The 16,854-nt window shown below is 48.3% G+C and overlaps 1 protein-coding gene across 2 annotated transcripts in view; it reads right to left on the bottom strand.

Moving 5' to 3' along the window:
* Positions 1–16,854, bottom strand: part of Trappc9 (trafficking protein particle complex subunit 9) — a 448,636-nt gene that overhangs the window by 309,994 nt on the left and 121,788 nt on the right. For both annotated transcript variants that reach the window (XM_055626329.1, XM_055626330.1), the window contains one exon: positions 9,790–9,942. In XM_055626329.1, the coding sequence (XP_055482304.1) occupies positions 9,790–9,942 (153 nt within the window). The remainder of the gene's footprint in view (positions 1–9,789; positions 9,943–16,854) is intronic.

Raw genomic sequence — 16,854 nt, 5'->3', positions numbered from 1 at the left:
GCCCAGCCATTATCTTATAAACAAGGCATTTCTTCAAACAGACAATTCTCTAGTTTAGTTTCCCAAATTTTTAAATTACAAAATAACATATGCTAATTCAGCCATCCCTTGTGAGAATTGACGTTCACTTCTGGTAGAGGAACACATGTAACTAACTCATAAAAGAGAAAAAAAAAATAGAGGGCTGGAGAGATGACTCAGAGGTTAAGAGTCCTGGCTGCTCTTCTAGAGGGCCCAGGCTTGATTTCCAGCACATCCATGGTGGCTCACAATCATCTGTAACTCCAGTCCCAGGGAATCTGACACCCTCTTCTGGCTTTCTCAAGTAGCCAGCACACAGACATACAGGAAAAACAGCCAAACACATAAAAAGACAAGAAATCTGAGTAGAAACATGAAGACCATATTAGCACCGTCAGGACCATGGCCCTGACTATGCATTACCACTGACTGTTCGCCCGGGCTCAGAAGGGCAGTGATGGGTGGAGCCTGGCCTTGACTAGTTTTCCTTCTAGAAAATTTGGTCTGGACAGATCTGGGATCTGCAACCAGACCTCATGGCTCTCACTCCTTTGGCTTGATGCAGTGGCCCGGCCCTGCCCTACCCTGCCTTGCTCCACGGGCCTCAAGAGGTGATATGGATACAGTGTGTGGTGCTGTTGCAGTCTAGAACAGTCAGGAGGAACAGATGAGAGCCAGCCTAGCCACCTTAGGAGGGAGCCTGGTCCCCCAAATCTACCACAAGCACAAGTGGATCTCTGCTGATACTTCCTGTCTACCTGACCCACCTGCTTTAAGCTTCTCCGGGGCCTTTCCAGGAAAGGCCCCTGTAGCCTGCCTGACACTGCCACACCTCCACACTGCCCAGGCTGGTCTCTGTTGAACCCATCTCAACTCAGGTCCTGTTCAAAGGCCTTTAACTGGCAAGAAACAACAGTCATCCCAACTCAACCAGCCCGTGAACTTCGGCTACCCCTCCAGCAGTTGAGAAGGCACTGAGAGTGCCCGAGCCAGCCCTGTGCCAGATCAGATCCTGAGGAGAGCCGCCCTGAAGGAAGACTCTGTTGAGAAACTGCAACTGCACCCAGAGATGCCACGGCGACTTAGAGAAAACGCCACCTTTGCCGTGTCAGTCACCAAGGACAGAACCCATGAGAGTGTGAGAGAGGGTGACTAAAGCTGCGCTCAGAGGGTGGAGGGAAGAGCGTGAACGCAGGTCCACCACCAGAGACATGGTCAGACACACAGCAGTGCCTCAGAACAGTTGCAGTAGGGTGTGGAAGGACCCAGGGAGAGGAGAAAATGGAGGAAGCGGGCACGAGCCCAAACTGCACAGGACCTTGCTTTGATGAAAAATCTGCACTTTTCGCAGGAGATGCATTTGGGAAGGCAAGGGACGGGTAGAAGAGTTCCTGGGAGTCCGTAATAGTGTGAATAAAAGATACCGTGCCACCCTGGGCCAAAAGGAAGAGTGAGGCTACTGAAGAGAAGCAACAGACACACCTGCCAGGATCAACAGGATGATGACGAAAATGCATCTCAGGTGGAGAGGAGGAGGAGAACGTGTCTACAGATGGCCTCCACTGGCCTTCGAAAGAGGTCATCTGCAGAGAGAAAGGGGGCTCAAAGAAGAGGACACAGTGAGGGGACCCAGTGTGGTGCTCGCAGTTCTCAAGGAGAGAGCTAGTGTTCACCCGTGGGGAGCCCTGTTGTGACCTCACATGCAGTGCCCCACAATGCCACAGGTCCTGAGCATAAAACTCACCCTCCTTTCGCTTTCCTATACCAAGCCTGGGAAGATGCCCCACACACGTCTCCCCTACTCCCTGGACAGGGCCACTGTTCCATCTAAAAGGGAAAACAAGCTGTCTGTCTGCCCACAGACAGTAACGCTACAGTGGTTCACCTCTGTAGCCATCTAGAAACGGTCTTGTTTGTTCTCTGGGGGAGGGAGGCATGATAAGACAAACACCCCCGTGCACAGGGCAGCTGTACCGCCTCGTGACACTGGGACTGCCTCGTGAAGCCTTGGACAGATTGTCCACCTTTCTGGGACTCGGCTTCCTGTTCTGTAAAACAAACTGATTAGACGAGATGTCATCTCTAGCCAGCTCCCCGTTCCGTGAGGCTGAAGACTCACTCCTTTCCATACCGAATCTGAAATGCCATGTTTAATTATCGGGTCTAACAGACACCGTCGGCGGCGAACGCTGACATTTCTCTTATAAAACCGAGAGCCAAAAAAGTACAGAGAAAAGGAAAATAGAATTAAATAATTAATTGGGAGGGAAACCAAAAGCAGAGAACATTTCCACTGCGCTGTCAGGCCCAGCAGCCCCAGAAGGCTCTTCCCACCCACAGAATCAGTCCCAATAAGATCAAAACGCTAATCTATCGATCCCTCTGAGAGCGCCTTGCACATTAACATATCCTTCAGACAGAGAGGGACACAGAACAACTGATTTGATCTTCAAGATACCAGTGTGGAAAACTTCAGTGTAGAAATAACTTTCCCATCTGATCGGATGAGAGAGACTGGGAGGCAAAAGTATTATGACAGAGCTATGTCTACCTTGTTTCTTCTTTTAAAAACATTTTATTGTGAAGTGTCACACTAGTGGAGAAAATGTCATAAAATAAAAGGTATAGACTCTGAGGGCGTAAACACTCAGCACCAAGAACAGAATCATCCCTCTCTGCCTTATCCTGAATAAACATAGTTAAGATCGTGCCGGCTAGCAGACAGGCCTGCTTGCCTCATACCCATGTAAACTATATCCTCCTCCTTCCCCAAGGTCAGCCTGTGCCTGGCAGTGGACCCCTGTCTGCCTGTCTGTCTGTCTGAATCTTTCCAAGCACAGAGCCATACACACTATAGTATAGTTGTACCTATTTATTCTCAGAGTTTGGAAGGCACCTTATGTCAACCTTAGGCCTCTACACAGACACACATATTTGCCCCACACACAATATGTCTCTCACACGCACACGCACACACACACACACAAAAATCATGTGCTAGAGAAATGGCTCTGTCAGTAGAGTAATTACTGTACAAAAATGAGTGTCTGACCTTAATCCCCAAAACTCATGTAGAAGGTCAAATGTGAAATCAAGCATCTTGGTTAGATTTTTGTCACATTAACACAAGCTAAAGTCATCTGGGGAGACAAGACCTCAACTGAAAATATGCCCCCCATTAGACTGGCCTATAGACAGGCCTATGGGGCATTTCCTTGATTGATGGAAAATGTAGAAGGGCTCAGCCCACTGTGGCTGTACCATCCCTGGGAAGTGGTTCCGGAATGTATGAAAAAGCAAACTGAATCCAATAAGAAGCATCCCTTCATGGTCCTTGCTCCAGTTCCTGCCTCTGGGTTCCTGTCTTGAGTTCCTGTCCTGACTTCCATTGGTGACAGATCTGTATTCTGTGAGGTAAAATAAATCCTTTCCTCCCCAAGACTCTCTAGGGCTTTTTTTTTGTGTGTGTGGGTATTGTTGTTTGTTTGTATGTTTGTTTGTTGTGTTTTAATGTATATGGGTGTTTTGCCTGCTTATATGTCTATGTGACACATGACTATAGATGCCAGAGAGGGCATTATGTGCCCTAGGCCTGGAGTTACTGATGGTAGTGAGCTACCATGTGGTTTCTGGGAATTGAACGTGGGTCCACTGAAAGAGCAGCCAGCACTCTTGACTGCTGAGCCATCTCTCCAGCCTAAGTTGGTTTTCATCAGTGTTTTAGTATGGGAATATAAACCTAACTAAGACAGTATGTACTTGTAATCTCACTGACCAGTCACCTTAGTCTACTTGGTATTCTAGGTCAGTGAGAGACCCTATCTCAACAAAGCATGGATGAGCCAAGCATGGTGGTACACCTCTTTATTCCAGCACTCAGGAGGCAGAGGCAGAGGCAGGTGTATCTCTATGAGTTCAAGGCCAACCTGGTTTACTCGGTTTCATGCTAAGCAAAGGTACATAGCAAGATCTTGTCTCAAAAAAATAAAAAATTAAAAAAAAAGCAAAGGTAGATCACACTTTTAAAAAACGACATCTAAGATTATCCTCTAGCCTTCACATAAGCATATACACACATGCACAAATATTTGTGCACAGGCATACAGACACATGCACCTTGACACACATAAACACACCAAAAAAATTAATCATTTACTTTATTTCACAGTAATATACATTTAAGGATTATTAGTCCCAGTGTTAACCCTAATGCTATAATTACTGACAGCAGCTTAAAAATTACTTGAACACGCAATATCCTCTCCCCACTGCTTTTTAAGTCAGCATAGTGTGTGCACACTGTTAGAGCCCATGGCCGTGACACAGTAAAAGCACACTCTCCCTTCTGACACCTCCTGGGTCTTGGTGCTTGAGGCTCACAGTCCTTGTGACACTGTCTCCTTAGCTGGCTTGCCAGTCCTCCAAGTCTCCAGAACCTTCAAGAAGAAAACAACTGAGCGCATAATGCTTGCATTCCTGTATCCTGACAATCGATATGGACTCTTAGTGGCTGAGACTGGAGGCTCTGGACCTGAAAATCCTGCCTCTTCTATTTCATTACCGAAATGTCTAAAAACGTATTGTTCTGTTGAGTTTGGGCAGATACTGCCCCTGTCAAAAAGTCCAGTGATGATCAGATCTCCGTGATTTCATAAATCACTTACCATTTTGGCCTGAAGTCTAGTAATTACATTAGAGTGTCTCGGGCTCCCTGGGTCAATGTTCTCATGCCTACACTGTGATGTTCAATAAACATCTCAAGGATTCACTTTCACTTTAGAAAGTTTTCTTGACTTCTGGTTAACAGGCTGTGGCTTTCCGCTCTTGTGCCTCACGGTGATCTATGAGGATGCGAGCGGGAGTGATGTGTAAGCACCTGTGCTAGTCTACTTAGTCTCCCAGAATTTCTGCTTCTCATACTTTTATTTCCTCCTCTTTGCCTTCTGGGTCTCCATCACTCACCCAAGACCAACAGCTTTGCTTGAGTTTTGGGTTTCTTCCTAAGTTCTCCCCATCCAGTGTTGAGATTGTTTTTTTCTAACTTGGAATTATGTTCCTCTACAACTTAAATTGCTTCTCGGTGCCTTTTAATTTACTTGAAAGGATTTTACAAATCTTCTTCAGCGTACGCCCCAGCATGCTGCAAGATGTACTGGCATATTCTGCTCCCTGGGTTTCCTCTGTAACGCTGCATAGGAAGGACCCTGATCCTTCCTATTGTCCATCTTTACTGAGCTGGTTGACAGTGCCCGTTAGGAGAGAAGGCTTCCAGCTGCCCTCACTCTGAAAAACACACACACGATTTTCTATGCTCCGTGGTCTTCTGGCCTTGGGAGCTCATACTCTGTGTACTGAGGGGCGTGATGCCTACACATACGCAGCTATGCCTTCTTGCTCCTTCACTATGCCACCCCACATCAGTTCCTGCAGCTTCTACTCGATCAGGCCCTCATTCTTACTCTAGAAGAACTCTGCACGCATATACTGCTAGACCAAATGAGTGGCCTCAAGCTATTCAGAGACTGCTGGTCTGTTATCATCAGCTACTGACTTCCTGTTTCTTCTTATGTGATACTGAGGCCTCTCAGGTGCCAGTGGTTTTGATGTACTTGCTCATATTTGGGAGTCTCCAAGGGACCCTGATGTTTGCCTAAGGGTACTTACTTCTGCGTATATTTGGTCTCCCCTATAAGGCAATGTAAAGACATACAACATCTGAGGCAGCTTACTCCATCTTTCAAGATTTCTCATCATAAACATAACATTCCAAGAAATCAGAATTTCTGGGTGCTGTAAAGCACTTTCTGGTTGAAAGGTTGACTTCTCCTACCCTGGAGGAAGGTAAATGCTGCCCCAGAATCCACTGGCTCTGAGAAGTCACTTTAAAAAATCAAACCTAATAGATCAGAGTAGTACTCCGCAGTGGCAACTATCTCTCCTTGTTTTGTTTTGGTTTGTTTTTAATTATTAGTTGAAAAATATCAAACCTGCAGAACAGCTACAGGAATAGAAATGAGAAACCACAGTCCCTTCACCAAAAGCACTAGTGTTCAATAATTTGATGTGTTTACTTTCTATATTCATATTCACACCATCTTTTCCTATCAGAGAAAGAGCAAGCATAATTACCTCTGTCCCTTTGGTAGCTCGGAGTGCGCTTCCTGAGAAGCCCTTCATCTGCTGTGGCCTCATTATCGCTTTTCATGCACCTGTCATTGACACAGCAGCATCACCTCACCCTTGTACACATCCTATTTCCCCACTGTCTCAGAACTGGGATGCAATTAAGAATTATACAAGCCTATGACCAATGTATTTCTTCAACCTCAGCTGACTAGGAGCAGTTTTCCCATTTTCTTTTTTAAAAATCAGGAATTGTAGTAAATCTTACTTATAGAATTGTTGGAAATTTTAAACAGGAACAGATCTATTGGCACAGTAACATCAGTAACTTGGGTAACTGAGGCAGAAGAATCACAAATTCAAGGAGGCCTTCCTAGGCAACTTAGTGAGACCCATCTCAAAATTCTTAAAGAAAATTTTTTTTCAAAGAGTAGGGACATACCTCAGTGAGGCAGCTCTTACCTAACATCCACAAGGCCCTACAGCCAATCCCCAGAAGTCCTCCTCTGATAAAACAAACAAATAACAAGAACAACCACGAAGTGGAAAGTCCATTTGGATCTGACGGGGCTCAATAGCCATTGTGCCTCTTCCCATCTGTCTGCGGCCCACGCTAACTCCAATATTGCAACTGTGAAACATCTGTATTCATTGTTGTGAGCTCACAAAGCTGCATCTAATTTCAGTACCCATGGCTAATGTGAGTTCATGCCTGAGAAAGAAACTGAGTCCAGTTCCACGTTTCTGACACTGTCAGCTTAGGAGCCACAGGGGTTTTTCTCCCAGCTCCCAGGGGCAGTAATCAGTCTCTGCTATGAGCTTTACAGCTGTCTCCAAACAAAGGCTGAATGGCATGAGGGTAGGCAGCCTCTCAGAACTTCAAGGAGTGCTGTGTGTCCCACTGCTGGGTAAGGGTCTCTGCCTTGTTCTGTGACTGCTGTGCAAACAGCCTGAGCAGCCACAGACCAGTGTCAGCAAAGATGTGTCCTCATTAACAACCATGTTGCTACAGCTAACTGAGGAGGTATTAAGTCGGCCTACATTTGCAAACCCCTAGGAAACCATAATTCTAGTGCTGATTTAATTCTATTTTACCAGATCAAAGCAGTTTCCCCAGATGACAAATCCCAAACTGCCTCAGCCTACTGTAAACAAAGGCAGGAGCGCAGCTGATCAATCATCAGGGAAGTAGCTGGTCAAAGAAAACTGCCATCATATTAATTTCCTGCATGTATTAATGTTATTAATAATTTTACAGAGGAATTTCTTACAGAGCTTCGGGGATGGCATTTCAACACTGGGGTTGGGGAGGGTGAAAACTTCAGGAGGGGAGTGATGGACACAACTCACAGCCCAAATCCTTAATGCTTACGGCGAGGGTAAGGAATATGGGGTCTCAGTGGGGGCAGTGTCTTCACAGCATGAAGTAGACAGCAGAGCTCTCATTTCCAATGTATGACGGACAGCACCTCAAGAAGATAACTGTCTGCAGGCCAGGAGGAGAACCCTCACTAGGAACCAAACCTGCTGGACCCTAGATGCGAGCTTCCCAGGCTCCCAACTGTGAGAAATTTCTATGGTGTATGACGTCTACAATGTTTAGTTAAGGTGGCCTAGGCTGAGAGAATGACACCGTGATTTTTTTACATGGCAACTGGTTCAGCAAAACAACACGGCAGTTCATTTCTGTAACCTTTGCACACAGACCTGAGATCACCAACAATTCCGAAAAGATGGCTTTGCGGGGACATTCTTCATAAGAATGAACATGAGCACAACCTGAACCCCAAAATGAGGGGACGTGCAGGGAAGACAGACTTTACACCATAACATTCCTTGATCCCTTCACAGCCTAGACGTAGGGCTGAAGGCCTTTGTTCCCATTCCAAAGCAAAGAGACAGAACATGGGTGAGTGACAGGCAGGGTAAGGAGCAAGAGCAGAAGAGTGGGGTCTGTCTCTGCTTAAGTAGATGGGATGGCCTTGCTGCAAGGAGATGTTTGGTCTGGGACCTGCAGGATCCAATGCAGGTCATGCAAAGCTGGGGAGCAGAGCCACTGGGTAAGCCAGTACAGCAGGAGAGGCCCTGCAGAAGCAGGCCGAGTAGACAGTCATGGGCCAAGCTCAGCAAGCTGGAGACTGCTCACAGAGGGCAAGATGTGAAGGTAATTTCCCATGACAGGAGAATGAAACCCTTAACTCACCTCCTGATTGCTCTCATCCAACACAGGAGCATTAATATTTGGGATTGCAGGGAGAGGCTGACCTCAGACAGAGTCCCAAGGCTGAGGAGACGCTTCAGTGGTAAGAGTCTTGCAGGGTAGGCAAGCCCGGAGCCCCAGTCCCCACCCAAACCTGTAATTCTAACAGTGAAGGCAGAGGCAGGTGGAGTCCAGGGACTTGCTGACTAGCCAGGCGAGGTAAAATGACAAGATTGGGGTTCAGTGAGAGACCCTTTCTCGGGAGACCAGGACAGAAAGCCATAGAGAAGGGCACTTGAAATCCTGCTCTGGTCTCTACATGTTTGTTCACAGATACGCACATGTGCACATACAAGCACATACACAACATACAAAGAAGCATCAGAAGTTCATTTCCAGAGAGAGAGAGAGACCGCAGAGACCAAGGCCACTGTACCTGCTGCCACACTTGGGACTTTTGGGGGCCACTCCCAAATAAAGCAAGCTGAATCTAAGTTACAATCCACATCTACAGGATCCCAACCACTCATTCCTGTAACAGATGCTACGAACTCCTACCGTTCCAAATCCTCACAGCCCTAGAAATAGGATTGAAATAACTCACAAGTTAGGAGAAACAGGCACAGGGTTCAGGCAGTCATCCCAGTGGAGACTGAGTCCACTGCCTCTAAGCAATAGTTGTGTTGAATCCCTAAAACCCAAAACAACTGTACACCTTGAGCAGGTGGTGGTGGGTAAATGATGTCATAAGGCCAGGGTCCTAATTCAGGTCCCTAATTCAGGGGAGCAGCCTTTCTACAAACAGGGACGGAGCATGAGAGAGAGAGTCTCTCTGTACTATACTGGCTATGTGGTCAGAGCCAGAAGATGACCATCTGTGAACCAGGAAAGGGACCCGAAACCCTGACCTCGTCCTCTGGTCCACAAGGAATAAGGGGCTGGTGTGTAAGCTGTGTCATCCAGGATCTTTGCAGCAGCAGCCCCAGCCGACTCATGTGCCCCACCAGGCCTCCAATGTCTGGATCCAGGCTTCATAACTTAGTGTAAGGAATCTGTGAGCTACCATGCCTGGTCAGTCTGTCCTCCTGCTGTGAACAGTTACCACTGCCCCAGACTCCTATACAAACTGCTAGACTCTGCGGGAGCTCTTTATCATAGCAGCTGCAGTTACACCGAAACTGTGGCAATTCTTACATCCCTCGAATTGAAGATGGACTCCCCGCAAATGACAACAGAACAGTCAAGAGCAGGGATTTAAAGAAACCGTCTCGCTGAAATACACTCTCATTGCTTCCAGACACACACACACGGTAACTCACTGCTAAGGGGGCCACCAGAAGCCCAGGCAGAGGAGCTAATGACTGGCAAGTAAAGGGCAAGATGCACACAGCACTGAGCAGCAGGATGGGACAGCAATGAGAACACTGGCATCAGGACAGGCTCACCATCACTCAGGTCCTGGAGGAGGTTCTCCTGGCAGGAGAAGTCCAGCTTTGCCTTGATGTTGATGGTGAAAGTAGCCACCTTCCCGGGCTGCAGAGGGAACTGGGCCAGCGTTTCCTCCAGTTTCCAGCTCAAGAAGTCCCCGTACAACTTTTCTGCAATGAGAGCACAGAAGTAAGGAGGATGTACTCTGGGCAGCGTGAGACTTACCTGTCCCCATCAGAGAGACAATGGCAAGTAAAGAGCTATGACTCCACGGTGGACCAAGGGGTAGTGCCTTCCAGAATCACAATGACCATGAGGCACTGCAAAGCAACTGCCCATGGAGCGACAAGGCAGAGGGAAGGTGGAGAGGGTCACCAGGCAGCTTTACCCCTAGTGAGCGGTTCCACCCACTCAGTGAATTCTGTTGCCTAGGAGGACAGCTCTGCCTAGGAGGGAGCAGAGATGGTGGTGCGAGGTGCAGGGGGCGGGCACGTGAAGGACAGGCTCTCCCTGCCTTTATCAGCAGTCCACCTGTCTGAGGGTCCAGAGCTGTAGAGAGAAGCAGCCGTGGGCTTGCCACGCTTTTGGCACTCAAGTGCCACAGAGACCAACAATCTCTTCAAGCCAAGGTTCCTGTGCATCAAATGGGAAACACCCGCTCCACCATGGCACTGTTTCACACTGGGAACACAGAAGCAAAGGTGTGCAAGGGAAGGAGAGCCGTGGGTGGAGGAGCTGGGACCAGGCTACCTTCTAGAATGGAAATGCAGTCTCTTCCCCTCTAGGCCACGCCTGCCAGGCCGACCCTCCTCCTCTCTTCACAGTTAGGCCATGACTAAGGCCAACCACAGCTGCCTCACACCTGCAGCTCAGGCCTCACACAGGGTCACAGAAGTCCCCTCCTCACTGTTCCCCCAGACAAGATCCCAGGCTACTGTTCATGGGGCCACACTCACGGTCTCTGCTTCTTCCTGGGCAGCTGGTCGGCTCCCCAGACAGACTGAGAAAACCTGAAAGGGGCCCATGGGAGCGGAACATCGCTCCCACTGACAGGCAAAGCCTGCACAGACAGCCCTGATGGTTGTTCACTCAGAGTGTGACTGGCACAGTGCTGCCCCTCACACCTGACCAGCATGGAATGCTGATATTTATCCGGTGCCACACCCAAGGGTAAGAATTCCTCCACCAACAAGGGGACAGGAAACCATTAAAATGGGATCCTCCTGCCGCCTAGGAGGCCCTGTGTACTTCACATCTGGCTTCCTGACTCTGCTCACACCCTCTTCCCAAGGTCCCCCAGTTACAGAGGTGGCAGTAAACGAGCTGCTGTCCCTATCTAATGCTTCCTGGAAACCAATTCTCTATGAAGAATTAACTCTGTCTGAAGGACAGTGAGGTTTAGTGAGATGATGGAGCTTATCCATAGTAGCAAACAAGATGAAGACATAGAAATCTAGATCAAAACAATTCCCAAGTCACCATAGACCCTTCCTCGTGGTATTAGGTTATGCTGGTGTTAGGGACCCATAAATCAACGTCCCAAGAACTCTGTGGAAGATGAACATCTAGGCCAGGGTCCAGTGAAAGAAAAACAATCAGAGGGTTTCACCAGCTGTGAGATCAAAACAGGTCAGTGTCTTCCTAGTTAGGAGCACCCGAGCCATCGAATCTAGAGAACCAGCCACAGGCCAAGAAGAGCCCATCTAAGCCGCCACGGTTATGCCTCCCTGAAGAGGGATGCTAACAGGAGCAGAGGCAGAGGATGGTGTCCCTGAAGGGCAGAGTTAGGGACCACAGTACAATACTTGCTCATTCTTTGACCACCACACACCTCACAGTTAATCCTCCCAGGAAACTGTGAGATGCTTGCTCGTGTCTTTTGGAAACTAGAAACCAATTCTCCAGACAATGTAAAGGAAGTCATGGGCTACAAGGGCCCTGGCCAGTGCCACGTGCCCAGCTGGTATCCACTGGCCTTCAGCAGCCTCAGCTCTACCACACAGAAGGTCTCCAGGTATCACCACATGACGTCAGCACCAAATGGGAAAGAAAATAGCTAGAGAAGAAGTGACTGGGTGGTGGAAAGGGTCAGTATCTAGAAAGCCAGGAATAGACAGCAAATGATTCACTGCAAAGATCTCCATGCCCTCAGAAAGCTATGGATATCGAAGAGATCGTCAGAGGAAGTTACAATCCTTCTGAAGGAGGAAGTCACAATCAGAGGGAGGTAGTAACCAGGTCTCGATAAAGCAAAAGAAAAAATGGGTAAACAAAACAAAGTACATCAGATCAGGAGAGCCACAGAATCACACAATAAAAAGTAAAAAGGCTCAGCTACCTATCTGCAGAGAAACGGTAAAGTTAAAAAAAAAAAAAAAAAAAAAAGGGACCTATCCAAATCTCAGCAATGGACAGAGCCCTGGGTCCAGAAACTTCCTTTGGCACCGGGCACAAGCCCCTCAGCTACCATGGTATGAGGGAGTACCCAAAGGTGCGCCCTGTCCTTTAGAGGGTGAGCCATACCGCCGGAGCCAGCACAGGGACTTGGCTCCACACTGGGACACATTTCAGAGCTATGGTCAGGGGAGGAACCGGAAGAGAAAGGACAGTCTGAGTTGAGGTCAGGCTGCCAGCTGCACACACATTCCTTCCCACCTCTCAAGGGTGCTGAGAACCCTGGGCTTGGGCAACCAGGGTGCCTTACGGCCTTCCTTCTGTTCCCTGGGGGTGTCTCTGCTCACTCTTGGGCAGCTGTACCAGGCCCCCTTGCCTGCTGCTCTGTGTATACTTGCTTGCCCTGTGCTTCTGGGGAATATCTGATCCCAGAAGGTCCTTAGCACTGGAGCCCGCCCCCTAAGACAAAAGGCACCCTACCCAACTCACCAAATGTTGGCCTCCCTTTCTTGTTCTGATAGAATGCAGAGGGTTAGGACCTACCATGTCAGAGGGGAAGATACGTGGGATGCTTGGAGCAGTACACAGCACCCATGAGTCTTGGGGAGGCATTTGGTAGGGGATTCCTTCTGGTGTTTTGGTTTGGCTTGGGTTTGGTTTGAGATGGTTCTAAATACAATAGCCCAGGTTTTTACCAGATCTCAGGCCTGAAGGTTGGGACTGCAACTGTGCAAGGCCACTGTTACTGAGTGTGAATAAGAACATCTCCTATGGTGGGAACTTCCAGCCTCCCGAGCACACTGGGCTCACTGAGTGAGTCCTAAGTTTTCAGGTGGCTCCAGGTACCCTTACAAGCTCATGTTCTAAAAGAAGAGGAGGCAGGCGAGTGTCAGCCCTGGTGCAAGGCACCTATCCTTCCTCTTCAATAAAGGGTCTATGTGATAAAAGCCAACCTGGGCCTAGAGAGGTCAATTGCCTCCCTAGGGATGGCCCAGAGTGAGGACCTGTACACTACCCCGAACCAAGCGGCAGCTCAGAAGACAGATTCAGCCTCTAGCATGGCAGTTCCCAGGCTCACCAGGCTTGGTCACTGTGACAACCTTCCCATCTTCCTTCCATTACCTCAGCAGTCCCTGGAAATCCTGACACCATTATGTGGGACCCACCTTGCTCTGACAAGTGACCTCTTAGGGATGGGGTCAGAAACTGGGGCAAATAGCACAGCACACGGAGGGAAGAAGCGCTGGACCTGCTTAAGCGAACATGTGAGCCACTTCGAAGCTGGCACAGTACAGTGAGCCTGGGCATGCCACAGCTTGCACGTCCCCTCTGACAGCCATGTCTTTGCCATGTTCTCTACTCAGCTGGAATCAGCATCTTTTCCTGTATGGGTCTAGGGTTCCCATGTCTGATTCACAGTATCCTACCTGGGCTCAAAAGTTGGCAACTTCCTAACGTTTGTGGGTACCACGGGCCTTGGTATCACTTACTACACCCACCCTATCTCCCCTCCCCAGCTGTCTTTTTGTCCCGCGGAGACTTATGAAGTACCTGTCGTAGAGTGCACTCTGCACACACACAGACATTTGGGCATTTGCTGGGCGAGCAGGTTGCCGTGTGTTCCCCCAAGCGTGTGGCTGACAAGAGGACAGACACCAGACAGGAAGTCAGTACACTGTGCTATGATTGGGAGGTGGGGCACATGAGTCTGAACAACTTAATCACACACCACAGGCACAAGTGTCCTGGCTAGAGTGCAGACGCCCTCTCAGGGATAAGAGACACAAACCTGAGAGGCTGGTCCTGCGTATACTATGTGTGCTCACCCAGTCCCTGGTAGTAGAATGAGTCTCGGTGGTGTTACACTCAAACCTGCTCACCCATGTTGGTCCTATAGTCTTCTTGTGAACTTCCTACAGACTCATATACAGAGCACAACACCAGACATATGCTGACAATGTGTTTCCCAGGCATGTGGCATTGCTTGATCTGGAAGGAATGAGTTCAAGTGTACAAACTGCCTGGTCTCCACTCCTAATGGTTATGTTCTGTATCAAACTCCAGAATGGAAGAAAGGTCACTCCTCTCAAGCCAGGATAGTGCCCTGACCCTCTCAATGAGCCAGAAACACAATTCTAAGAAGAAATGAGGAACTCCCACTCACAATGGTACAGGATATTAGATGCCAAGCTATAGAAAATCAAGAAGTCCCGCTCCATAGCAGCCACATCCTAAATCTGAGAGCGCAGGAAATAAGGATATGGTCATTTCCTCACACAGCACCTGATACAGAGGCACTGGCCAGGATCAGCTAATACACAAAGGTCCCACAAAAGCCTCCCATCCCAGAGACCCATCCAGACCATCTCTGAAACAGAGGCACACAGCCAGACCCTACAGCAGCATGATATTCTGTGGCCCCAATATTCACTTGTTCCTCCTACCTCCATTGTACCTGGTACCCTCCACACATCCTGCTCCCTCCTCTCTCTCAAACTGGGACTCCCTGAGGCTCCTTTCCTATGCTGCTCCCTCCTACATTACCCTCTGGACTCTCACACACTCCTGGAATAGCACCCGCTTCCAATGATGTTCTCTTCTACCAAGCAGTCGATACTCAAAGAGGCGGGGCCAGCCCTTGACTTTGGCTCTGGCCACCTGAAGAGGGGATACTGGCTAGAGACACTTGCTCAGACAAAATGCCTAAAGCTCACACCCTGGGTGTGGCTGGGTAACCTTGGACAAGTCACCCAAGTTCTGTATGCCTCGGTTTACTCATCTAGAACACAGGCTGTTGTGCAGAATCAGCTTGTTGATAGAAGTCAAACGCTTGGCCAGATCCTGGCTCCAAGTAAACACCCAGCCAACATGAGTTATTTTTCCCACTCACTGAGCCCCAGTCTGCTTCCCCTAACTGTGTAACCCTCACACTCCTTCCCCAGAGCTGTGCGAGGGTGAGATGATCTGTACAGACTCTCTGACACCACGCCTGGCACTCTATAATACACATTAGCATTAGCTGTCCCCAATGTCCCTCCCTAGTCAATGACTAACAGGGCCTGGTACCCAGTAGGCATTCAGCAGGTCGAGACATGGAACCTTAGTGTGTATTCGAAGACATCACTTTAGAATATAATTAGAACAAATGGGGAAAGGTTATGTAGAAAAAAGCAGAACCCAGTGGAAGGTACAATGTAACTCCAATCTCATTAAAAATATATATATATATATATTTACAAGAAGAAATAGAAATAGAAGAAGAGGAGGAAGAAGGGGGAAGGGAGGCACCGGGAGAGGCAGTTAAGAACACTGGGTTCAGAAGGCCTGGGTTCAACTCCCAGCAGTCAGATAGCAGCATAGCAGCCGTAACTCCAGTTCCAGAGGATCTGATGCCCACCTCTGTCTTCCATAGGTACCAGACACACATGTGGCGCACTTACATGCATATGGGCAAAATACTCATACGCATAAAAAAAGATTAATTTTTTAAAAAGGAAGAAAAGGCAAACATTCCTATCTCACTAATACTGGTATGCCTGGGTCATGGGATCATAGGTAGTTTTTAGTTGCTTTGTATTCTTTTGATTTACTATAGTAAGTAAATATCACAGTGCTATATCCAACAAATACATACGTAAAACCATGGTCCCGGTGGGGCACAGTGGTGCACACCTGTAATCCTAGCACAGGGAGGCAGAGGCAGGTGGCTATCTGTATATTCGAGGACAGCCTGGTCTACAAAGTGAGTCCAGAACAACCAAGGCTACACAGAGAAGCCCTGTCTCGAAACAAACAAACAAACAAAAAAGAAAGAAACATGGTCCCTCTCTTTCCCCCAGCCCCTCCAATGTACTGCAATACCTCTGTGAAGCCAGCATGCAGATCCTCCTGCAAGGCTGTCCACAGTGGAGACTACAAGTGTCCTACTGTGAGCTAAGAACCTGGATGGCTATCTGCCAGGCATATGTATCACCATCTGAATCCCCACACTTGACTGTGAGAGCTAAATAAACTTCTCACAGGTGGCAGATTTACTCTGTGGCAGTCAACCAAACTGCAGTGGCCACACTCCTAAGTGGAGCTTCACCTGGCTAAGGAAAATCTAGTCCAAGTTTATCATTTGAGCTATTCTTCTTCTTCACACAACCTGCACTGGCGTAGAGTGGCAGGGTGGGGAAGGAGAAAGGGGCAGGCCTGGGATTACGGGATAATGATTGCCATCACAGCCTATGGAAAGGTGTCTTGTACACATGAGAACTTCACTATCCCCATGGCTTGAAAACAGGTGACTGAAGCAGCAGCTATCAAGAGGCACAGAGGCACTGGACAGGGTCAGCTCAGACAAAGCCCAGGGGGCTGAGCACATAACTCAGCTGGTAGAGTGATTGCCTGGTGTGATCAAGGCCCTGGGTTCAATCTCCAATGTCATATACATCAGGTGATACAGCCTGGTAGTAAGGAGCCTGTAATCCCAGCACTTGGTGAAAAGAGATGGCAGGAGAAGTTGTTCAACTATAAAGCAAGTTCAAGGCCAGACTGGACCACATGACACTTTGTCTCAAACAGAAAGGAAGAAGGAAAGAAAATAAAAAGGAAGGAAAGAAAATAAAAACAAAGGAAGGAAGGAAGGAAGGAAGGAAGGAAGGAAGGAAGGAAGGAAGGAAGGAAGGAAGGAAGGAAGGAAGGAA

This window comes from Psammomys obesus, unplaced genomic scaffold (genome assembly GCF_907164565.1).
Source record: "Psammomys obesus unplaced genomic scaffold, mPsaObe1.curated_primary_1811, whole genome shotgun sequence".
Taxonomy (NCBI): domain Eukaryota; kingdom Metazoa; phylum Chordata; class Mammalia; order Rodentia; family Muridae; genus Psammomys; species Psammomys obesus.
The sequence above is the reverse complement of the archived record's forward strand: the minus strand, read 5'-3'. Positions and strand labels throughout refer to the sequence as shown.